This window comes from Ciconia boyciana, chromosome 12 (genome assembly GCF_034638445.1).
Source record: "Ciconia boyciana chromosome 12, ASM3463844v1, whole genome shotgun sequence".
Classification (NCBI taxonomy): domain Eukaryota; kingdom Metazoa; phylum Chordata; class Aves; order Ciconiiformes; family Ciconiidae; genus Ciconia; species Ciconia boyciana.
Window position 1 is genome coordinate 14,737,880 of NC_132945.1, and position 20,178 is coordinate 14,758,057.

General features: G+C 36.2%; 2 protein-coding genes across 6 annotated transcripts in view; both read left to right on the forward strand.

Annotated features, from left to right (window-relative positions):
- FMR1 (fragile X messenger ribonucleoprotein 1) overlaps positions 1 to 9,671 on the forward strand; it is a 38,156-nt gene extending 28,485 nt beyond the window's left edge. Inside the window, exons 13-15 of one of the 5 annotated variants that reach the window (XM_072876891.1) lie at positions 1,272 to 1,415; positions 2,791 to 2,873; positions 4,708 to 9,671. In XM_072876891.1, coding sequence (XP_072732992.1) covers positions 1,272 to 1,415; positions 2,791 to 2,873; positions 4,708 to 4,869 — 389 coding nt within the window. In that variant the 3' untranslated portion in view covers positions 4,870 to 9,671. Of the gene's footprint in view, positions 1 to 1,235; positions 1,416 to 2,790; positions 2,874 to 4,707 lie in introns of all 5 variants that reach the window. The other 4 variants (XM_072876893.1, XM_072876894.1, XM_072876889.1 and 1 more) reach the window with 4 other exon arrangements.
- Positions 9,672 to 11,312: 1,641 nt separating this feature from the next.
- The window catches only part of LOC140658690 (fmr1 neighbor protein-like), a 39,326-nt gene continuing 30,460 nt past the window's right edge, over positions 11,313 to 20,178 (forward strand). The window contains exons 1-4 of the mRNA XM_072877376.1: positions 11,313 to 11,382; positions 13,516 to 13,629; positions 15,194 to 15,331; positions 18,353 to 18,449. Of these exons, the coding sequence (XP_072733477.1) occupies positions 11,313 to 11,382; positions 13,516 to 13,629; positions 15,194 to 15,331; positions 18,353 to 18,449 (419 nt within the window). The remainder of the gene's footprint in view (positions 11,383 to 13,515; positions 13,630 to 15,193; positions 15,332 to 18,352; positions 18,450 to 20,178) is intronic.

The following is a 20,178-nucleotide window of genomic DNA, read 5'->3' on the forward strand; positions in this document are numbered from 1 at the left end:
TAATACTGAGTATTAATATGTGAAGAGTAGCTAGAGCTTTAAGCTGTAGAAAATATTCTGAAGTAAAATGTAGTCCTTATATGGAATCTAAACTTATTTCCATGCAGGTCTTGTCTCTTACAGCATGCTTATGTCTTCTACATTATGAACTTTCAGGGCAAGGACTGTTGTTTTATCTATATTTTGAACAATTCCTAATAATAAAGCCTCAGTTTTCATTTGAGCCTGTAAGAGGCTATCTTAATATAAATATTTATAAGTGAAAATACTATGTAGCTCAATTTGCAGAAAAGCTATTTTCCTTATACTAAGTTGAACTTTTATGTTTTTACTAGAAGAGCATAGCCACCAAAATGTAGTGTGACTCTTTAAAAGACCTAAAAGCTCTTTAAAACCTAACTATTCATTAATGAATAGTTTTCAGGATTGTGCTTCTTCAGACCAATCTGTTACTTCATTATCTATAACATTGGTCAGCTGGTGTTTGTCCTGACTGAAAGGCCTGTGGTATGAGCTTGATAAGACAGTTTTAGCTTATGTTCTATGTAATACAAAATTAATGTTTTTGTGCTGGAGCCCTTTTAATATTTTTAGAAGATGTGAGCTCACCTGGCTAATAACAGAGTTATAGGGGGGAAAAATTGGGGAAAAGAACCAGCTTTTATCGGTGAAGGTGATCTGTTAACTGGAAAAATTGTAATGGCCAGTTATTTTGGATTTAATACACTTCTAGCATTCTAACTTTGTTCTCTGCTTTTGTAGTGTGTGTTACCGGCTGTTTTATGATGGAAATTTTTTCTTTTCATAGAGGAGTTGCAGTGGTGAGGGGAGACAGGACAGGTTATATTCAGAACTTTCAGTTTTAGAAATATGAAAGAAAGTCTAGTCTATTAGACTTCTTATATTTTACTAGACTTACATTTGCATAGTTGATTCAATAATATATTGATAGGCTGATAACACCAAGTAACTATAAACATGTGGCACAATTATTTAACCTTAAACACGCTTCTAACTTTTATGTCTGTCTTGACGTTTTGAAGAAGTAATGTATATTACACACATTTCTGTGTGATATATGTCATAGAGGTTGGGAGGCAAAAAATCCCGGAACTGTTTATTAAAAATTTTCTTTCTTTTTTTTTTAATACATACCTTTTTTTTTTTATTCTACTATAGTATTTTTGTGCTAAGCTACACTGGCATGTTTGGATTTTTTTTTATCCTCTTGATAGGAACTAATTCTGAAGCATCAAATGCTTCTGAAACAGAATCTGATCACAGAGATGAACTTAGTGATTGGTCGGCAGCCCCAGCAGAAGAGGAGCGAGACAACTACCTTCGTAGAGGAGATGGGCGAAGACGTGGAGGTGGTGCAAGAGGGCAAGGAGGGAGGGGTCGCGGAGGATTCAAAGGTAAACGTAGACTTAATTTTGAAAAAGAGGTCAGAGGTCAGGATCCCTAAGCAAAGTCACTTCTGTCAGCCACTTGTTTTGTCCTCTGCTCCAGTGTCCTAGCCATCCTGGTGGCCCTCTCCTGAATTCTCTCCACTTTGTCAATACCTTAAATTGAATATTTTATTTCAGATGTGTTGAATATTGAGCAGAGGGGAATAATCCCTTCTTTTGACCTGCTGGCCACAATCCTACTAACACAACCCATTATACAGTCAGCTGTCATTGAGCACACTCATGTCTTACTCAAGTTGTCCACCAGGACAGCTCCTTTTGTGTGGAGCTCCTGCATACACAGTCCGCAGCATGTGCTATTGCATGGGGTTATCCTGTTGAAGCTGTGGGACTTGGGATTTATCTTTACAGCTAATGAGTTTTCTGTCAGCCCATTCCTTCAGCTTGTTGAAGTCCTTGTGATTAGCAGCCCTGACCTCCAGTGTCTCAAATGACTTCCCACAGTTTAGTGTCATCTGCAGAATTGCTGAGGAGGCATTCCATCCCAGTGTCTCTTCATACATTATATAAAGCCTCTCTTCCTTATATAAATAAATTGGGATAGCATTCTAAATCATTTGCTTTCCTAATATGCATCTTGACTCAAGTTTGTGGGCTGTGCCATCACACGTGCGGGTCAAGGAATCAAGTTCTAGTTTGTCAATGGATATAGAAAAATCTTTTATAATCTGTCTTACTCATTCAACTATCCATATTCCCATCTTCTTGTATTTTATTTTCATGCAACAGGATTATATAAGGTTGTAATTTATGTGTTCAATGGAAAGGACCAGGCAAAAGTAAGATGGGAGAACTTAAATAAGTTAAACACATATATCTTATAATGTGATACTTCATTATATTTGTTTAGATATTTTTGTCTACAACTCTGCTTATTTCTTGAAATGTTTTTTTCAAAGTATTGGTGTTGCTTAATTTAATAAGATTTTTTGAAAAAAGGTAATGCAGAATTTAGAAAGTTCATAGAACATAAGAAAAAATGTGAACATGTTAAACCTTACTAAACTTGACTGTGTACTTCTCTCCTATGATTAGTCATTTTTTGAGAGGTGTGTTTTCTTCTGTCAGTAGACAGTCTCTTTTAAACTATGGTGGTTTTAAACACTGATTTTGTCTACTTTGATTAACACCCGAGAACATTTTCTTTAGTGATTCTTGGCTCATAGTTTAAGAACTGTTGTTGTATGTTATTAAGAATATTTGTTTAATGTTCTTTAGCATGACAATTTTGAAGTAATTCCCTATTATGCTTACATAAATTTTAAGTAAAGAAGATCATATGTTCGTGTTGAACAACTTAGTTGATTAATTCTTCTTACAGGAAATGATGAACAGTCACGAACAGATAACCGTCAGCGTACCTCAAGAGATGCAAAAGGGAGAACAGCAGATGGATCTCTTGAGGTAATTTTTCTCTTACTGGAACTTTGCACTGTTTAAAATTGCGTAACTGTCATATACTGGCATTAGAGTCTTCAAAGCCGCAAGCAACACAGTGGCCTTGTGGTTCCTTATTCCCTAATTCCCTATCAGATCTACAAGAGTTCTGTGTTATTTTGTAACATATGTGCAGGAATCTCAATATATCAAGTTGTGTAAAGATGCAACTTCGTAATGGTAGCTTAGCTCTCCCTTTGGTTAGAACTCTGATCATGAGTCCCAAGGATTTACTAACCAGCTTGATTTCAGTCTTTGTTCTTACTAGCTTTTTGTTTTTAGCTTTTCTTTATTGCTGCGTTGTGTATTGTTGTCTGTCGCCTATATACCTGAGGGAGGAGAATCCTTAACGCTTTATATAAACAGAGAGCGTGTGTTGTAGCCAGAATCTTCAGAGTAAGAAAGATTAAACTTCAGAAACTACCTTCACTACTAAATGAAACATTTGCAATTGAAGGCTATGCAATCTAGAAAGTAAGTTAAAAATGCACATCAAGAAACTGTTCAAGTCATATATTGAAATATTTTATAACCTTAAATATTTTATAGCCTTTTATAAACATATTTCTACAATTTTTTTCAAATATGTTCTGTTGCATGAAGTTATTCAGGCTGATATTTTATGTATATATGTTAAGTTTCCCCACATGGAAACTGTTCTTGCTTCAAATGATAACATGCAAACCTTCTACCATCTCTTATTGCATAGGATGAGTTATGTTGGAAGGAAGAAATAATGAGCAGTTGCAAGCTGCTGCCTTCTGTGTGGTGTTACCAGGAGTCATGGTTCTGATGGGAGATTGAGATGACTCTTGGTTTGGTTTTAGAAGCCTGTTTAAGAAAGGAGGGGGAAAAACAGAACAAGTGACCAAATGCTTAGTTTTCCAAGTGGGAGTGCTGAACTTGAAGGTGTAGCAGCCTTCATACGAACCTGAATACACATCTGAAATGCAAACAATTAACATGCCAAAAAAATTTTTTTATGGATACACAACTTTTATAGTTAATCAGTAATTAACCTATCAAGTTTGAAGTGGACAGTGGAGAATTGTGCTGAAAAAGAAACTAAGACACTTATCAAAAAGTAATGATTTTTTTTTTCCCTGTTGCTCTGAGATTTGGATGAGATTACATTCTGTATGAAAATAAGTACTGGCATATCGTTGAAACCTGACTGATCAAGTTGTAAAAGTTTTTTAATATTTCAAGTAATAAGGGCTTACCCCCTTTACAAGCATAAAAATTTTGCTTTCAAAATACTTTTTTGAAATTTTTTATGACCACTTAAAAAGGCCACAGAAATCTCTTTAGTGGATTAAATGATTTTTTTTTCAGATTCAAAAGTTGGCTGAGTAGATTTTTTTTGAGTGTTAGTATCATTTCATGGCAGCTTTTCTGTGTTAATTTTTTTCAAAAAAATGTTTGTACACAACAAGTAGAAAGTTGAATTATTGAAAACGAAATGATGTTTCAAAGTTCCATCTGCTATTAGTTCTTCAACTCTCTTTTGCACAAACACACTGGAAAAAAATTTTTTTACCTTCCAAGGCTAGGTAGACAGGAGGTTTTTTGGTTTGGTTTTGGTTTTTTAGGTCACAAGTATTTAGAATTTTTGAACCTAAAAGAATTCACAAACTCTCCATTTCAGCTGGATACATTTAACAAAGCTGTAAGGGTGTGGTACTATTTGTGTCTTCTGACTATTTAATAAATAGTGCTCCTCCCAGGCTGCTAAGGTAGTGAATGCATAAGGGGTGGATGAAAGGAAGAGAATGCTTTATATAACTCTGACTTGTTCCAGATCAGAATTGACTGCAATAATGAAAGGAGTGTCCACACTAAAACATTACAGAATACCTCCAATGAAGGTAGTCGGCTGCGCACGGGTAAAGAACGTAATCAGAAGAAAGAGAAAACGGACAGCGCAGATGGTCAACAGCCGCTGGTGAATGGAGTACCCTAAACTGCATAATTCTAAAGTCATATTTCCTATACTGTTTCAGTAATTCCTATTCCATGTTAGAGAAACTTGTTAGGCCAAAGACAAATAGTAGGCAAGATGGCGCAGGGCATGAAATGAACATATGTTCTCTGTTAGCCTTTTTTAACATCAACAGTATGCAGTTGTTTTCAGAATAAGAAGTTATTCAAATATTTGCATAAAAATATCTGAATTTCCGAAAATCGCTTTCAAGTACATATTGCAGTTCAAACAATGAAAGATTCTTTTTTGTTTGTTTTAAAAATACTGAGCTGTGCATTGGTAAACTTTCTGTTCAGTTGTACCATTTTAACACATCGGGTCAAATTCACTGCTCAATTTCAATTTTCAGAATAAATAGTGTTTGCAGTAATCAAATTGGCTTCTGTTTTCAATCTAACTTACAAGTTCTTCATGAAATGCTATGTCGTTTTATGTCCTGTGTCAGTTCACATTCTGGTCCACCTTTTTCAATATTTTAGTGGACCCTGAAATATGTGTGATGTAACAATTGTCATTTTCATTAGCAAAAAAGTTGTATGATCTGTGCCTTTTTTATATCTTGGCAGGTAGGAATATTATATTTGGATGCAGAAATCAGGGAAGATGAGTTGGTAACACTAAATGTAAAATATATGTAGCAATCCTTGTCAGACGTTAGTACTTCATAGACAAGTGCATGCTTTCCATAATTTTTTCCTTACATAAACATTGAGTTAGGCAGTTATAAGAATAGGAAATTTATTTTGCACTGAAGATTTGGCAAATAGTGTTATTGAAAAAGGGGTGTAATTTTTTTCTTTGTAGGCAGTACAGAAGCTTTTTTTTAAAAAAAAAAAATAATTAAAAAAAAAAAACCTTTCCATTGTGGAAAACTAAAAAACTCATTGTTACTGAGGGAACAAGTGTAATGTGTTCACAAGCTAGTAATGTGTGCCTGCTATTTGGCCAGATGACCAGTTTAAAGCGCTGATGTTTTTCATCCTCCCAAAAGTTTTTGAATTGGTTATTTTAATTCGGGGACTATCTCAGGAGAGGTAAGAAGAAAATCACCACGTGTAATGCCCTGGAAAGCACAGATACAGTAGTCAGAGATATTGGAGGTAGAACAAAAATTCATCATATTTTGAGGTACAAAGTCTGAATTACCAGCCAATTTGAAGGTGTCAAAGAATTTGATCCAAAGTACAGTCTTATACCAGGGAAGGGTGGGAAGTAGTGGGAGGAGCTGTGCTTTCTTTTTATTTCTGATCACACATTAAACTTACTGGGCAAAACTGTATAAGGACCTTCATTTTAATCCATTTTTATTCAGATTACTCCAGAAAGAGAGCCACTGTTTATGTACAGAATTGTACAAACTTGACCTTGCCTCTGATGTATTTTGTGAGTTTTGTTTCTTTGCTTTTTTCATTCTTTTTTTCCTTGCATACAGGTGAGCATACTAAAAATGGCAACGAACTGCACATGATTTAACAAATATAAAAATGTCTTAAAAAGTATTGCCAAACATTAATGTTGATTTCTAGTTATTTATTTTGGGAATGTATAGTATTTGAAAACAGAAATTGGTACCTTGCACACATCATCTGTAAGCTGTTTGGTTTAAAATACTGTAGATAATTAACCAAGGTAGACTGACCTTGTAATGTAACTGCTCTTGGGCAATATTCTCTGTACATATTAGCTACGACAGATTGGATTTTATGTTGACATTTGTTTGGTTATAGTGCAATATATTTTGTATGCAAGCAGTTTCAATAAAGTTTGATCTTCCTCTGCTAACTGATGTTGATGCAATCCTTATAAATGATTGCTTTTAAAAATCTCAACTTAAAGTAGAGAGAAAGTATTTCTTTGTTTAGACTTTAACTGTAGCCATTGTTTATTTACATGTTTTAGAAGACTTCTAAAATAGTACCAGTTTTCAAAAATATGGCACATAATGCTCAAGAAAACACAATCTAATTATGAAATGGTACAGTACCTGTTGAGTTGTCATACTACATGCACTATATTTCTCACATTCAGTGGTTGAGTTCACTAAGGTGCTACCTAGGTTAAATGTGAAATTACTAAACTACAGCCTGACTAATTAGCTGCATTCCATTTTCAACTGCATTTTGGGGTTATGACCTTTTTCAGTATTTGTGTGCTTAACATGTATCCCTTTCAATTCAAATTCCAGTGTTTTTAAATGTTATTAAATTTCAACAAATTTAAACTGTGAATCTAAATGTACAATTTTATTTTGAAAAGTCATGTTGTTACAGAACTTAAAAGTGCAAGAAATGTCTGATGCTTGAGTTCAGGTCCGTCCTATTGGTAACTTATAAAGTATGGTCTAATGAATTAAAGTTATTTTTAAAATAAAGTTCTTTAAAAAGAGTGAGAGGTATTTGTGAATGATGCCAAAGTCTAAATTCAATAGGGTTAAGCTCAAAGCCTATGAATTAACAAATGCTTATGAAAATAGAAAGTTTGTGTTTCCTTTCTTTACTAAATGCATTTTTTTTATGATGGTGGGAAGTTAAGATTTTCAGAGTTGGTCTAAAACCTTATAAAGGAAAAAAATCTTTTTATACAGCTTTTTTGAAACAGTTAAAAATCTCTGAGCATTGATGAGTTCAAGAAGCAAATAGGTTTAGTTTCTTCAATACAGAAATTATTTAAATTACTTAATTATAGATGAGCTTTTTCAGCCCTTTGTGTTGCTAATATCAAATATTGTGTGCCATGCTTTCTTACAACAATCCAGGAATGAAATTAAGTACTGCGAGTATGATACTGAGTGTAGACTCTGCATTCTTTGTAGGAGCACTTATTGTGAAAATAACTTACTTTCCTGAACTGCAGTATGTTTCTCTGTAAAACCCTTCAGTATTTAATATTAAAAGGGAGTAGATTAATTAGCTTCTAGTGAATATTCCTCAGTCACTTCAGGCACCCTGCTGTATGGTTCTGGTAAGCGGCACTCTGTATTAATCTGCAAGATGAAAGGTGGGTCTCAATTTTTCTTTTTATCCTGTGTAGTGTTAAAGATTTTGTCTACTTCCAGAAACAGTAAGACTTGTAGTGGAATACCTGTATTGAGGACTGGGGAGAGATGTTGATACTGGTGTTCTGGTGGCTACTTAAAGAATTTTTTTAAAAAGTGACAAGGCTTAGCTTGATGTAGTTTCCGCAGTAGTGTGTAATAAGCTTGTTCATCATCCACTTGAACTTAACAGTATTTAGGTTTTCATCCTGAAAGACGCTCGTCAGAGTCTCTTCCAGCCAGATTCATGTCCATGAAAATCAGGGTGACTAGAAGAACTTCTAATACCTTAACAGTGTAAGACAGCTTTATATATGTTATGAAAAGTGAGGTTACTTCTGAGTTACGTGTTCTGAATAGAGTCCAGTTGGATCTGCAAGGTTCTCCTTGCCAGAGTTTCACTAGGCTTAAGTGCAGTGTAGCTTTCACATCACATTTTTATGCTATTTTCACCATTGAAAGGGTTAGATTTACTACAACAGCTCTTTACTCTTCAGCAGTGTGAGTCTCACAGCAGCCTGTGGATCTTTTGCCTGCATCAGGGGATGAATCTTTTTTTTTCTACTCCTAACAATTTTTTTAGATGTATCCCACATCTGTCACTCCTGCTTTCATAGTTATGAAGATGATCCATCTTGAGCAATTCGTGATGGAGATAAATAATTGCTACTAAACCATGAATATGAATTAGTTGCCACTATTACTTCTTTATGTTGTTTAAAAATTTCTTTACAACAGGCTTCAAAGTAGTAATTTTTGTGTGCTTTGAGTGCTGTATGGAAGTGGATAATAAAAAAGAGCAACAATCATAGATGATTGTTTTGTGTTTCTGCTGAGGGTTCGATAGGACAAGACTTTTTCTTACATTTTGCACTGGATGTAAGAAACTGACTTCCAATAAAAGCAGTTAATTTGAAGAAAAAAAAAATCCCATGGATGTAGTCTGTATAAATGACTAGGGAACTCGACTGTTGCAGAAATGGTATAACAAAGAATTGTTTGCAGTAGTTTAGGGTATTGGATGTGCTTTTTTTGGGTAGTGGACTCGGGCTGAGCCTTAGGTGTAGACTACCGTTACAGCAAGGACAGTCAACAGTCCTAAATTTAATAAAAAGAAAATCGATTAAGTGGTCAACATAAAATGTGGGGGCAATTTTCTCAGATTCTTAGCAGTCTGAAAAGTCCCATGTTTGTGCATCAGAAATGCATCGCACTATATGCAGTGTTCCAGGAGAGAAATGAGCACGGAAAATCTTAATTGCATGTGAAATCATATGCTTCAGAAAATGAAGAATGTTTGTTCTGTATTAGACATTTCTAAGTATCTCCTCATTGGTACTATTGAAAGTGGCTGTGTCTAGTCTGTGTATAGGATAAAATAATGAAATTGAGGATACTGTATATTGTTCTTATATTGGCAAGCTAGTGCTGCATACAAATTAAGTTAGAGTCACCCTTTAAACTCATTAACTGAATTAACTGAAATGAAAAAAAAACCCACAACATTTGCATGTGAATATGTAACTTCTTTCAAGATCACTTATCTGTTCAGATGGCTGTTGTAGCATAAGTTTTTTTTCTAAAACATAATGAGCTGCTTTACACTGCTCAGCTGTTTGGAGAACTGATTTTGGGGCATCTGCATTTACTTTAGGTTTCTGGTTTTTGGTTTGTGGTTTGTTGGGGTTTTGGGTTTTTGTGTGTGTATTTTTTAAAAAAAAAAAAAACCAACACTGTTCCTAATCTATTCAAAGAGCCTTTCCTTAATAAAAGGAGTGAAAATGTCTAAGGAAGATTTGTGTCAGACTGTGCTTTTGCTTTAAGTGTGCAGATACTTGGCGAACCTACGGGATGATCCTGTTACCTAATTAATTCATATTTAATGGATTATTAGGAAACTCTAACTTAACCACTCTGACCAAACCTCATCTGTTTTGAGAGGAGTGTATTTCGATGCTCTGAGGTGTCTGTTACCTGGTCTGCACAATTAGGTGGTGTTTGTGTTGCACACTGAAGTGTGATTGGTAATAGCATAAACTTGGTTTTAACTTAGTGAATAAGAAGATTAAGAGACTTACTAACAGTCTTTGGCAGGGCTGATTTTTTTCAAACTGTGTGTGCAGCTTTTTTCTGGCCCCTCTGTTGATGCACTTATCACATCTGTACTGTTCATTCTGAGCTGCATCATAGTAACAGAGCCCATTGTGATGAGCTTTGATTCCACATCGTCGTGTGTAACAAGTCTGTAGTTGCTGTACTCTGGATAGCTGTAGCCTTCCTGTTCCAACAGTGGCGGAGAAGACAGCAAAAGTAGTATGTAATGGGGAAAACTGGAATTGTCTCTCTCTCCTTTGTTTTCCTTCTCCCAGGAAGTGTCTTCCTCTTTCCAGTTTGTCCTGGATGACATTAGATTTTAATAGGTGTCTTGGAAAACATGATTCCCGTTGTCTTAAGAAATAATTTCACATTTAACTACCAAAGCAAAGTTTCTCTGTGGAACAAAATGTGTTTGTGTATTACTCTACAGAACAGGTGCATTCTAAAGGCAGGAAAGCTTTTGTGATTTGGCAACAGGAGTGCAGAGAGAACAGACCCTTCAAAGGCCAATACCTGTGTAAAACAATCTTTCTTTTCCCTGTATAGCACTTCAGAAAATGGGGTTCTCCTCCCTTACCAATACTAACAAAATAATCTCTAGGTTTAAGCTGTTTTAACAACTAAATATATGTGGTAATAATTGAAAAAGACCTTTTTAGGGTAACAACAGGAGCAGCAGCCAAAGTGAAATACAGTATCTGGCAAAGCAATCTTCAGGGGTTGGTTGGAGGTAAAAAACCAAGCTTAAACTTGCTGTTAAATTACTATGAATGACTTGGGGATTTCTGAAAGTATTTGTATCCATAATACGATTTTGAACCACCTTTTTAAAATGTTTTTATCCAAAGCATCTCATACACTCCGATTTTGAAAAGACTGAAGAATTCAACAAGCTAAACTAGAATTCGGTTCTAAGCTTCCAACAATTTTTAGTTCTTCAGTCCTGATCCTGTTCATTAAAATCTGAGTTAAAATTTTTAGCTGAAAGTTATTTTTTTAAGGTGTCAGGTGTCCAGCTCTGGGATGCTTCAGAGATCATTTTTTGGCTATTCTCTGTTAACAAGATGCCTCCCTTTAAGCTCTCTTTAAATGAGTAATTTATTCAAAAATCACTTACTGCAAAAAAAAAAATTTACTGGGTTTGGCTTCCTCCTTATTGCAAAAAAGGCAGTCCTGCTCTGTGCAGCAATCTGCTGTCATGTTTGTTCTGATCCATAAATATGAAGTTAAGATCAATAATTTTTTTATGCATAACCACCTACCTGTTATTACTGTTGGTTTTATTGCAGTAATGCTGCTAAGTGGCACCCATCTAGCGTGGAACTATGTGCTACTGATGCTGCTTTATAGCATCAATTCAAGTGAGTATGGCCAGGAGAAAAGCATTTTCATAGAAGCAGCAAGTACTTTTACTAGCAAGAAGTTAAGTTCACAATTTTGTTGTCTTGGTAATGATTGAAAAATACTGAAAATGATTACAAACAGTTAATTACTCCAGGATCAGTCCTGACACTTAAATACAGCAAGATATGTTGATATTTTGTTGTCTCCTCCCCCCGCCACCCCCCCCCCCCCCAGCTATAGTTCCCCATTTCCCTCTTTATGCGTCTGTATGAGAAACGCATGCTGCTTGTTTCATCCCTGGCAGTGTATCTTGCTTTTATTTTACCTTTGATTATAGATTCTTCTATTTTTCCTCCACTTTGACTTTTTTTTTCCAGCATACAATTAAAGGTGTTTTTATAATCTGTTGAGATTTGATGTATTTGCTTACTACAGCAGGTGGCTCAAAATAGTTAGCGAAGATTTTTGGCTGATAACTTGGACTCCCACCAGAAGTTAAATTTAGTCATCTGATGGGTGTAAAGGATCAGCCTGCACATTAAGCTTGCATTTGATCCTTTATGCATTGAGAAACCAGACTTCAGAGACTACCTTTTCAGGTCTTGGTGAAAGGCTGTCAGTGGCTGCGAGTGTCATTGTAAAATGCTTCTGCGATATCTAGATGAGGAAGTTGTTCTGGTTTTTTTTTAAAAAAAAAAAACCACAAAAAAACAAAACATTTTTCCAGGGGGGGTGTGTGTGTGAGCTCTAACATAGGTATAATAAATGTGATATTATATAGATAGATATTATAAATGTGATTCATAAGTACATGATGCAGCTTATATGGATTGGCAGTGCCCATTAAACCTATGTATATGGCTTGTGTCTCTTTAAACTCCTATATGAGGGAGTAGTGTGTAGGACAGCCATGGTCATATTTTCAGATAATTCTTACCAAACTGATTGTTGGATACTTCATCTCATGAACTTCCTGTAAAATCATTACAAAATCTTTACAATTTTCTGTTCTTCTGTCTTGGTTACTGGTGGGGAGGGGGACCATGACATAACTGTTAGTGTGAACTTTGCTGGTCACACTTCTGTTATATGTTAGTTTCAGATTCTCTATTTTGACATATCTTCAATTCTCCCTACTCTAATGCTTCTTTTTCCTAAGGGATTTTTGTATGGCACAGAAGAGGCAAGTTGTGCCCCAGGACAAATAGAGAATTTATGCTCCTGATGCTGCTAGCTGAAGAACCATCCAAAAGACTGAAGTTGTTCCAATACCTTAGTTTTTGGTTAGGCCGTGATCTCACTTCTGTTCACAAGGAACTATAAAACCATGAAACAGCTTTCAATAAACTCCATCACTGAAAGCTATTAAAGTTGTGATGGTGTAAGTTTCTCATATGGAGAGAAAAAAGGCAAGCAAATAGGAATACGACGTTTCTTTTTTTTCCTCGTTGTGGAGTGGTTGATTGCCAATAGAGTCCCACTGTGATTTGCACTTTTGGTTTGGTGAAAAAGAGATGTAGTGAGGCAGCAAGGTTTACTGATGCCACATTTTTCAGAGTAGTGTAAATGAAAGGTGATGGGGAAGTCCTAGAGCCACAAGTCACTAGAGTTTGGGAAAATACTCCGGTAACTATATTCAGGGATGTTTTGCTCTTTTCTACACAACTGCTGTAGGTCACTGTCTGAAACAAGATGTTGGGATAGATGCATGTTTGGTTGTATCTGATAAAGCTGCCTTTCACCATGTTCCTGTGTTTCAGTTGGGGTCTGAGCTTTATCTAAAACAAAGGCCAAAAGTTCTGTTTGCATACATAAGAGAAATACATCTATAGATATAACAGAGTTTTCATGTAACCTGCACCTTATAGGTGAACAGTAGGGCTTTTTATCTTGACAATTTCCACCTGAATTGATTCTTTAATTTAAATTTCACAGCTTTAGTTCTTTACTCATTGTGGTTCATTAAGCAATCTGAAGTAATATGAGTGAATACAACAGAAAGACATCTATGCTTAACCTTGTTAGCCATCAGTAGTCACAATTCATAATGACTATAAATGCCTTCATACTGAAAGAATATGAAAATGTCATTGCATTTAACTAATTACGGATATTTTGATGGTAATGAGCTAATCGTTCTGAGCTTTCAGGTTTTGCACCACCAACTCAGCACATTTTAGAAAAAAGTGAAGCGGTACCCAGCAAACTTAACATGAAACTGAAAGATGCATATGAACTTCTCTTAAGCTTCTTCAGGCCAGTGAGTAAGTGTCACTTCATCACTGCAGCATTGTTTCTCTCTTCTCTTTCCCCTTCTTCTGCCTCACTTCCAGTCCACCCTCCCACCGCTACCTGTCAGCATTTGGTGTATTAAAACGCTCAGTCTGATACTGTAAAACTCACTAGATCTCTTCAAAATGGTACTGTTAAATGCCCCTTTGGCACAATCATAAATTTGCTTCCACGGCGTTACTGCCCTCCTACAAAACCCTTTGTCATCAGTGATGTGATTGTGCTAGAAATGCTGGACAGTTCAGCATAGGATCCACCTTGCCTAGCTTTGTGGTATCTGATCTGAAGTATTTTTCTAGTCTTCCCATGTGCGCATAGGAAGAAAAGAGCAATCTGGGACATCCTAAGTGAGAGAAGGATTTTGCCCCACAGTAGTGTCTCCCCCACTTCTACTGGCTAGGGAAGGCTCCAGAGCCATTAGCTTAGACTGAACCACCTACCTTTTAGACTGCTGAAGTTAAATGACAATAACTACATTATTTCATAAAATTATTGAGAAGGAAATAATGTTGATTTGCTAATATCAATAAGAAAGATAATATCTATGAATACAGAAAGGGCTTGGCATGTACAAAATTTGCAAGTCTGGTCCCATAACTGGATCACAGACAAAGAGAAAGGAGAAGCAGAAATACCACTTTTCACTTAGTATGTTTCTGCATTACCTTAATATCAGTGTACCTCCACTGCTATTACTACCACCTAGCCCTAAGTAAACACAGAGGTCTTGTGAAGTGTCTGATCCCCCATTTAATAAACTGAATTTGTCTACCAGTAATGTCTATGATAAATGTGAGACTGACAATGCAGCCAATCTTGGGAGTGTTGTTGGAACCAAATGATGCTTTGCAGCTGCTGTGGAAGTGTCATGTAAGGGATGCGATACCAAGTTTTACAGGAATTAAATATATAGAGGTGTGTAACTATCCTGTACATTTAAGCCCTTCCCACAGAGGATCTCATGATTATCAATAAATCTGTTATTAAATAGCAAATTTTAAAAATGGCTTCAATATTTTGTTCAATAAATGGATTGGATATCTTGGGGTTTTGTTCCTATCAGCTGATTTTCAGCTGCTTGTAGAAACATGCAATTAGTGCCAAACAGAGATGGTTAGTTGCAATATATTCTATGCTGGGCTCTTCAGAACAAAAAAATTCGTTGTCTTAAATTTCAGTTTTCTTTTTTTAAAATTAGAAACAGTCCAGTCAGAAAGTCTAGTTTCTTTCCCACTCACTTTACAAACCTAAGTACAAAAAAGTGGCACAATGGTGTTTAGATTTGCTTTTGTAAATGTTTCTTAATGAAACAAAGCAAATTACTTAAGATTTTGTATGACATGATTTTAACTTTTCTGTTAATTTTAATAAAGATTGATTAGTTTTGGGGAAAGAACATACATGGAAGTTGATGATACTGTTTTCTGGCAGACTTACTCTATCAAAACATAACTAGGAACACCAAAATCATAACTTCCCTCTACTTGAGCATTGCTCCTAGAATAGAGATCTTACATATTATTTCTTTTTTTAAAGCATGCCATCGCAAAGACGAACAAACCTTAATTCCTTGTCATGTAGGAGAGGGCCTTAACACAACTGAATGCTTGGAAAATAAATGTTGTGCTTCCAAAACCAACCATGAATTGAAATGTTACATGCCATTTAAAGACAGTAAGTATAGTTCTGTAGATTACTGCCTCACAGCTGCTTGTGATTTTCAATGCAATTTTCATTTCTGTTTCTTCCTTTAGTTTTTCAGGTCACCACTCTCTTCAAAGTAAGTATAAGCTTGCATTTATTACTGCATATATACAGAAAACAATTCATTGATAAAAAATTTTCTGGATATCTTGTCAACCCCAGCACAAGCAAAGAACAAATTATGTGATACAAATAAACCTAGTCACATAAGGTAGTACAAAGAAATGGAGTGAAGGCTTTATTTGTGGAAAGGGGGGTTAGTACAAAGTAGCAGTGACTATGTGAAAGTGCTATGAAGAAAAGGTGAAGGAACTGGATGTATTTAATCTGGTGAAGAGGAGGCTGATTGGTTATTTAATAGCTACTGAAGCCTCTTTAGAAGGGCAGTTACTAAGATGAGGGAGCCACAAATTCTTTTTGATAGAACCAGATGACATAACAAGTGGGAATTGCCACTAATTGATGTTCAGGAAATTTAGCTCGGACATTAAGGGAAAAAAAATCATTAGGAAAGTAGTGCAACTCAGAACAAGTCATCAGAAAGGTGGTGGAGTCACCATCCTTGGAGGTTTTCAAGACTTGGCTAGACAATGACACAACTTACTTGACTTCATGTTGGTGGTAGCCTTGCTTGAGGAGGAAGGTTGGTCTACATGATGTGCAGAAGTCTCTTAGGACCAAAATTTCTGTGGTTCAGTGTTCTCAACTTCTAGCCTTAACACAATATTTTACCTTTCTTTTTTTCTTTGAGCATAGACTTGGTGTGCATAATTTTTTTTTTTCTCTCACATATGAAAGAATGCAGCAAACTATTTTTCTATGTCCTACCTTTGCACATAACTCCGTGGTAATCTCTGCTTTACTGAAAGGGTTGAATTAAATCTTAATTTTTGTAATTTTTTCCTGTTTGTACAGCTTTGTAGAAACAGTTGTTGCTTTTCACGGGGAAGTTGCTTCAACAAACTGAAAAATGCAAAAAAGTTAGGCTTTTTATTAGACACAGAATTATTGGGATTGGAAGGGACCTCTCAAGAACATATAGTCCAATCCTCCCTGCTCAAGCAGGGTCAGCTACAACAGGTTTCCCAGGGCTGTGTCCAGTCAAGTTTTGCATATGTCCAAGGACAGATACTCCACAACCTCTCTGGGCAACCTGTTCCACTGTTTACTGTTTGAACCCTCACAGTAAAAAAAAACCAACCAAACAAAAAAACCCACAAACTACCACCAAACCCCACCCGAAACCAAACAAACAAAACCCACCACCCTCAAAAAAAACCACCACCAAAAATTCTTATGTGCAGATGGAATTTTGTGTCTTAATTTGTGTCCTTTGCCTTGTGCACTGACACTAGACATATCTCATCGTTTTCTGTCAAGAACAATGTCAAGATATTAGTGATATTTGGAGATTCATCATAGACTTAAATAGGAACAGAGCCAATTATTACTATGTTTTTTCTAGCACAGCAAGTCCTGTTGTATTGTATCATTTTTTCCACCAACAGTTAAGCAGGAAGAGTTCTCATTACACAGGCAATCTTGCCAAACATGGATGTTAAATTAGTAAAAAGAAACCACAATCTAGAACTTCATGGTTTAGGTCTTCCTGACCTAATTCAGCATACCTCAATTGATTTCAGAGATTATTCCAATTTTCAGGAAGACTTTACTTAATACAGATATGAAACCCCAAGGGAATACTTGTAAGCTAATAAGAATTCACTTTCTGCTTGTTTGTGCTTGCTCAGAAGCAAGCAAAGGTCAGGATCAAACTTTGAAATTTTTCTTATAGTTAAGCAGCTCCGCATTCCAGTGCTAGGGCAGCTGTAATTACTACTAGCTAGATAACTTTTGATAGAATAAAGTACCATTCAGCATGAGGCCGTCAGAATCTGTTAGTTAGGGGCATACTGCAGAAAATAAAATGTTTTAATAATATTCATTCCCCACTTGTGCCTTTATATTATGAATAAAAGGCACTTCACTATAGCGAGAAGAAAAGCTGTACAGTGAAAATTATAGCACTTCTGCTCATTTTTAGGACACACACTCAAGCAAATGTTAAAATTAAATATGCTTATTCAGCTGTGACTGCTTGATTCCTCATTCTAGTTAAGCTTTTATTGTTTGGACATAAATATCAAGGGCTGACTATTTTACAGAATTATTTGTTCATAGATTAATTAGCTACTTGAATGCTCCTGGATGTATAACATATGTCCAAAGAAAATACAAACACTTACTGCCCTGGGAGCACATGCTGTTTACCTCGGAGCAATCTGTTGACAAAATAGAAGCACTTAGCAGATATTAGACTCATGGCACTTGCGTTTCTGTAAATGGTCACAGGCTGCATACTTGAATGGTTCTTATCTGGGAGTTTTGTCTTGAATTTCACTAGGAATAAAATGAGGCTTTAAGGAAATGATGCAAAAGTTATGAACTGAAATAGATAAATAGCATTCATTTGCATAATTTTGTCTCCATTCTTAAAGAAGCTTCTAAAGGACTTTGATTTCTCTTCCCTTCTTCTTCCCTTCTTCTTCCCTTCTTCTTCCCTTCTTCTTCCCTTCTTCTTCCCTTCTTCTTCCCTTCTTCTTCCCTTCTTCTTCCCTTCTTCTTCCCTTCTTCTTCCCTTCTTCTTCCCTTCTTCTTCCCTTCTTCTTCCCTTCTTCTTCCCTTCTTCTTCCCTTCTTCTTCCCTTCTTCTTCCCTTCTTCTTCCCTTCTTCTTCCCCCATCCATGACCTGGGCTCACTCAAACCCCAGTTGCTCCTGAAACTAACCAAACACTCAGGCTATTCAAACTCAGGTCAAATTTGAGACTTGATCTTTCTCATCTGAGCTCATTTCTTGCACCTACTTTTTTCCATTGTGTTGCTGGCTGAGATACATACTTGTCTGTCTTGGAGGCTAATCTCTGTCATCTGTATGTCAATATATATCTCAGAGTGATTCATAACTAATCCAAACTTCTGCTGACTCTACAGATATGCAACTGACATTTCGACTGCTTGTGCTTGTGGCAGGAGGATTTTTGGTTTTGGGGTGTCTACCATTCTGTTGTTGTGCCTGTTTGCAGAGAAGGTAAGCATTAAAGCATGACCAGACCAAATTTATGATGTACTGCTTCTAAACATAGAAAGTATGGACAAATGACATGTTTGAAGTAAGTGAGGGAAGAGAAGAGTGGGGAAAAAAGGCAAGAAACTAATGTGCAAACATAAAAAATTAGTCCTACTTTGAAACTACATAAAACAGAGAGTCAATCTGGCTTAAGGAAAAAAATTTTGTTAATGCCCTAGTAGTCTTTCTAAAGACCCGATTATAAAGGACTTGGACTTAATCTTACTTCCCTTGCTTGGAAAGCTGCATGTAAAACGTGAAGGCACACTGCCTGCAGATTACAAAAGTCTGTGCATAAAGCCCTGAATGGAGCTTGAGCAGTGGTTCCTGAGTTCAAGCTCTGCAGGAAGCGGATCCTCTCCTGGGCCAATACGCTGAGGTATGGAAGACCAGGCTTTTGCTCCCTTGACTTTCCAGTTATCTTTCCCCACTTTCTGCCCCTGCTCCCCACCAAAGGCCAGTATATCCATATATGTTAAAGGAATTTGGTTTCCATTCTTCTCTTTGTCAGGAAGGCAACACCAACAACTGACAGTTGTGAGCAAAAAAGGTGGCAAATGAGACTTAAGAGCAGATCAAGCTATCAGGCAGCCTGCAACACTGCACACAGCCCATCCTGTTCAACCCAGAATAGGTTTTTAGGGTACAGTGTCCTGAGTGCAAAGAAAATGTGGAAAATCGGTAAAAAAGAAAAGGAAAGTTTTGAGGAAAAGTTAATTTCACTTTGTAACATAAGTTTAAACAGAAACAAGTGAGAAAAATTCCTGCCACTTGCCTTAGCTCTCAAAAATCACAGGAAGAAGGGAGACAAAACTGGTTCTTTTACTACTGCCTTCGAAAGCACTTCTACAAAAGAGTGATGCTGCCTATGGTAAACAATGGACTGCTGCACAGGAAATGACATGTGCGAGTAGGAATGAATTATCTGAAAGATAATAGGGAAAAAATGAATGAGAAAAAGCAGTTTGTAAAAAAGAACAAGTAGAAATGTGTCTGGGTGGGGTAGACCTACAGTTATACAGTAAGACACAGAAGGAAAGAACACAGTAGTAGGCCTGAAGAGAGTAAGAGAGATGGGTTAGGATTGTGCTTGGGAGAAAGGCAAATTAATTATCTCTAATGCTTCTAATGTGCAGTGCTTTTTTTATAATGTATAGGGCACATTACAGCATGCAAGTACTATGCAAGCAGTTTAGTGAAGAGTTTTGGCATGTCTATATGTTCTTATGATAATGGGAAAATGTAAGCTCCACAACATCAAAATCATTAAACTAAGATGGAATGTATTAACATAACTGTGCTTTATTTTTCTAAGGTGGTAGTACATATTGAATGGCTAATACTACAGCTTGGTTAATATCACAGAACTGTGGTTTTTGTGAAGATTTTTTTTTTCCCCTAAGTGTTAAACTTCTGCTTTACTAAGATACTAGTAGTCTGTGTGGGATCATATACATACACGTACACACACACACACACACACAGGCTTTACTAATGTGGCTGCTTAGCAGATGGCTATTTGCTATGGAGTTCCACATTTAGACAAAACCTGCTGTGAAAATTTCCACATTACATCTTACACTGTGCTCAACAGCTGATGTTCAGCATACAGATAGCTGCACTGAGTCATCAGTGACTCTGAAAACAGGAGGCAAAGAATTAACATGAAATTATCATAAATTTTCTGGAA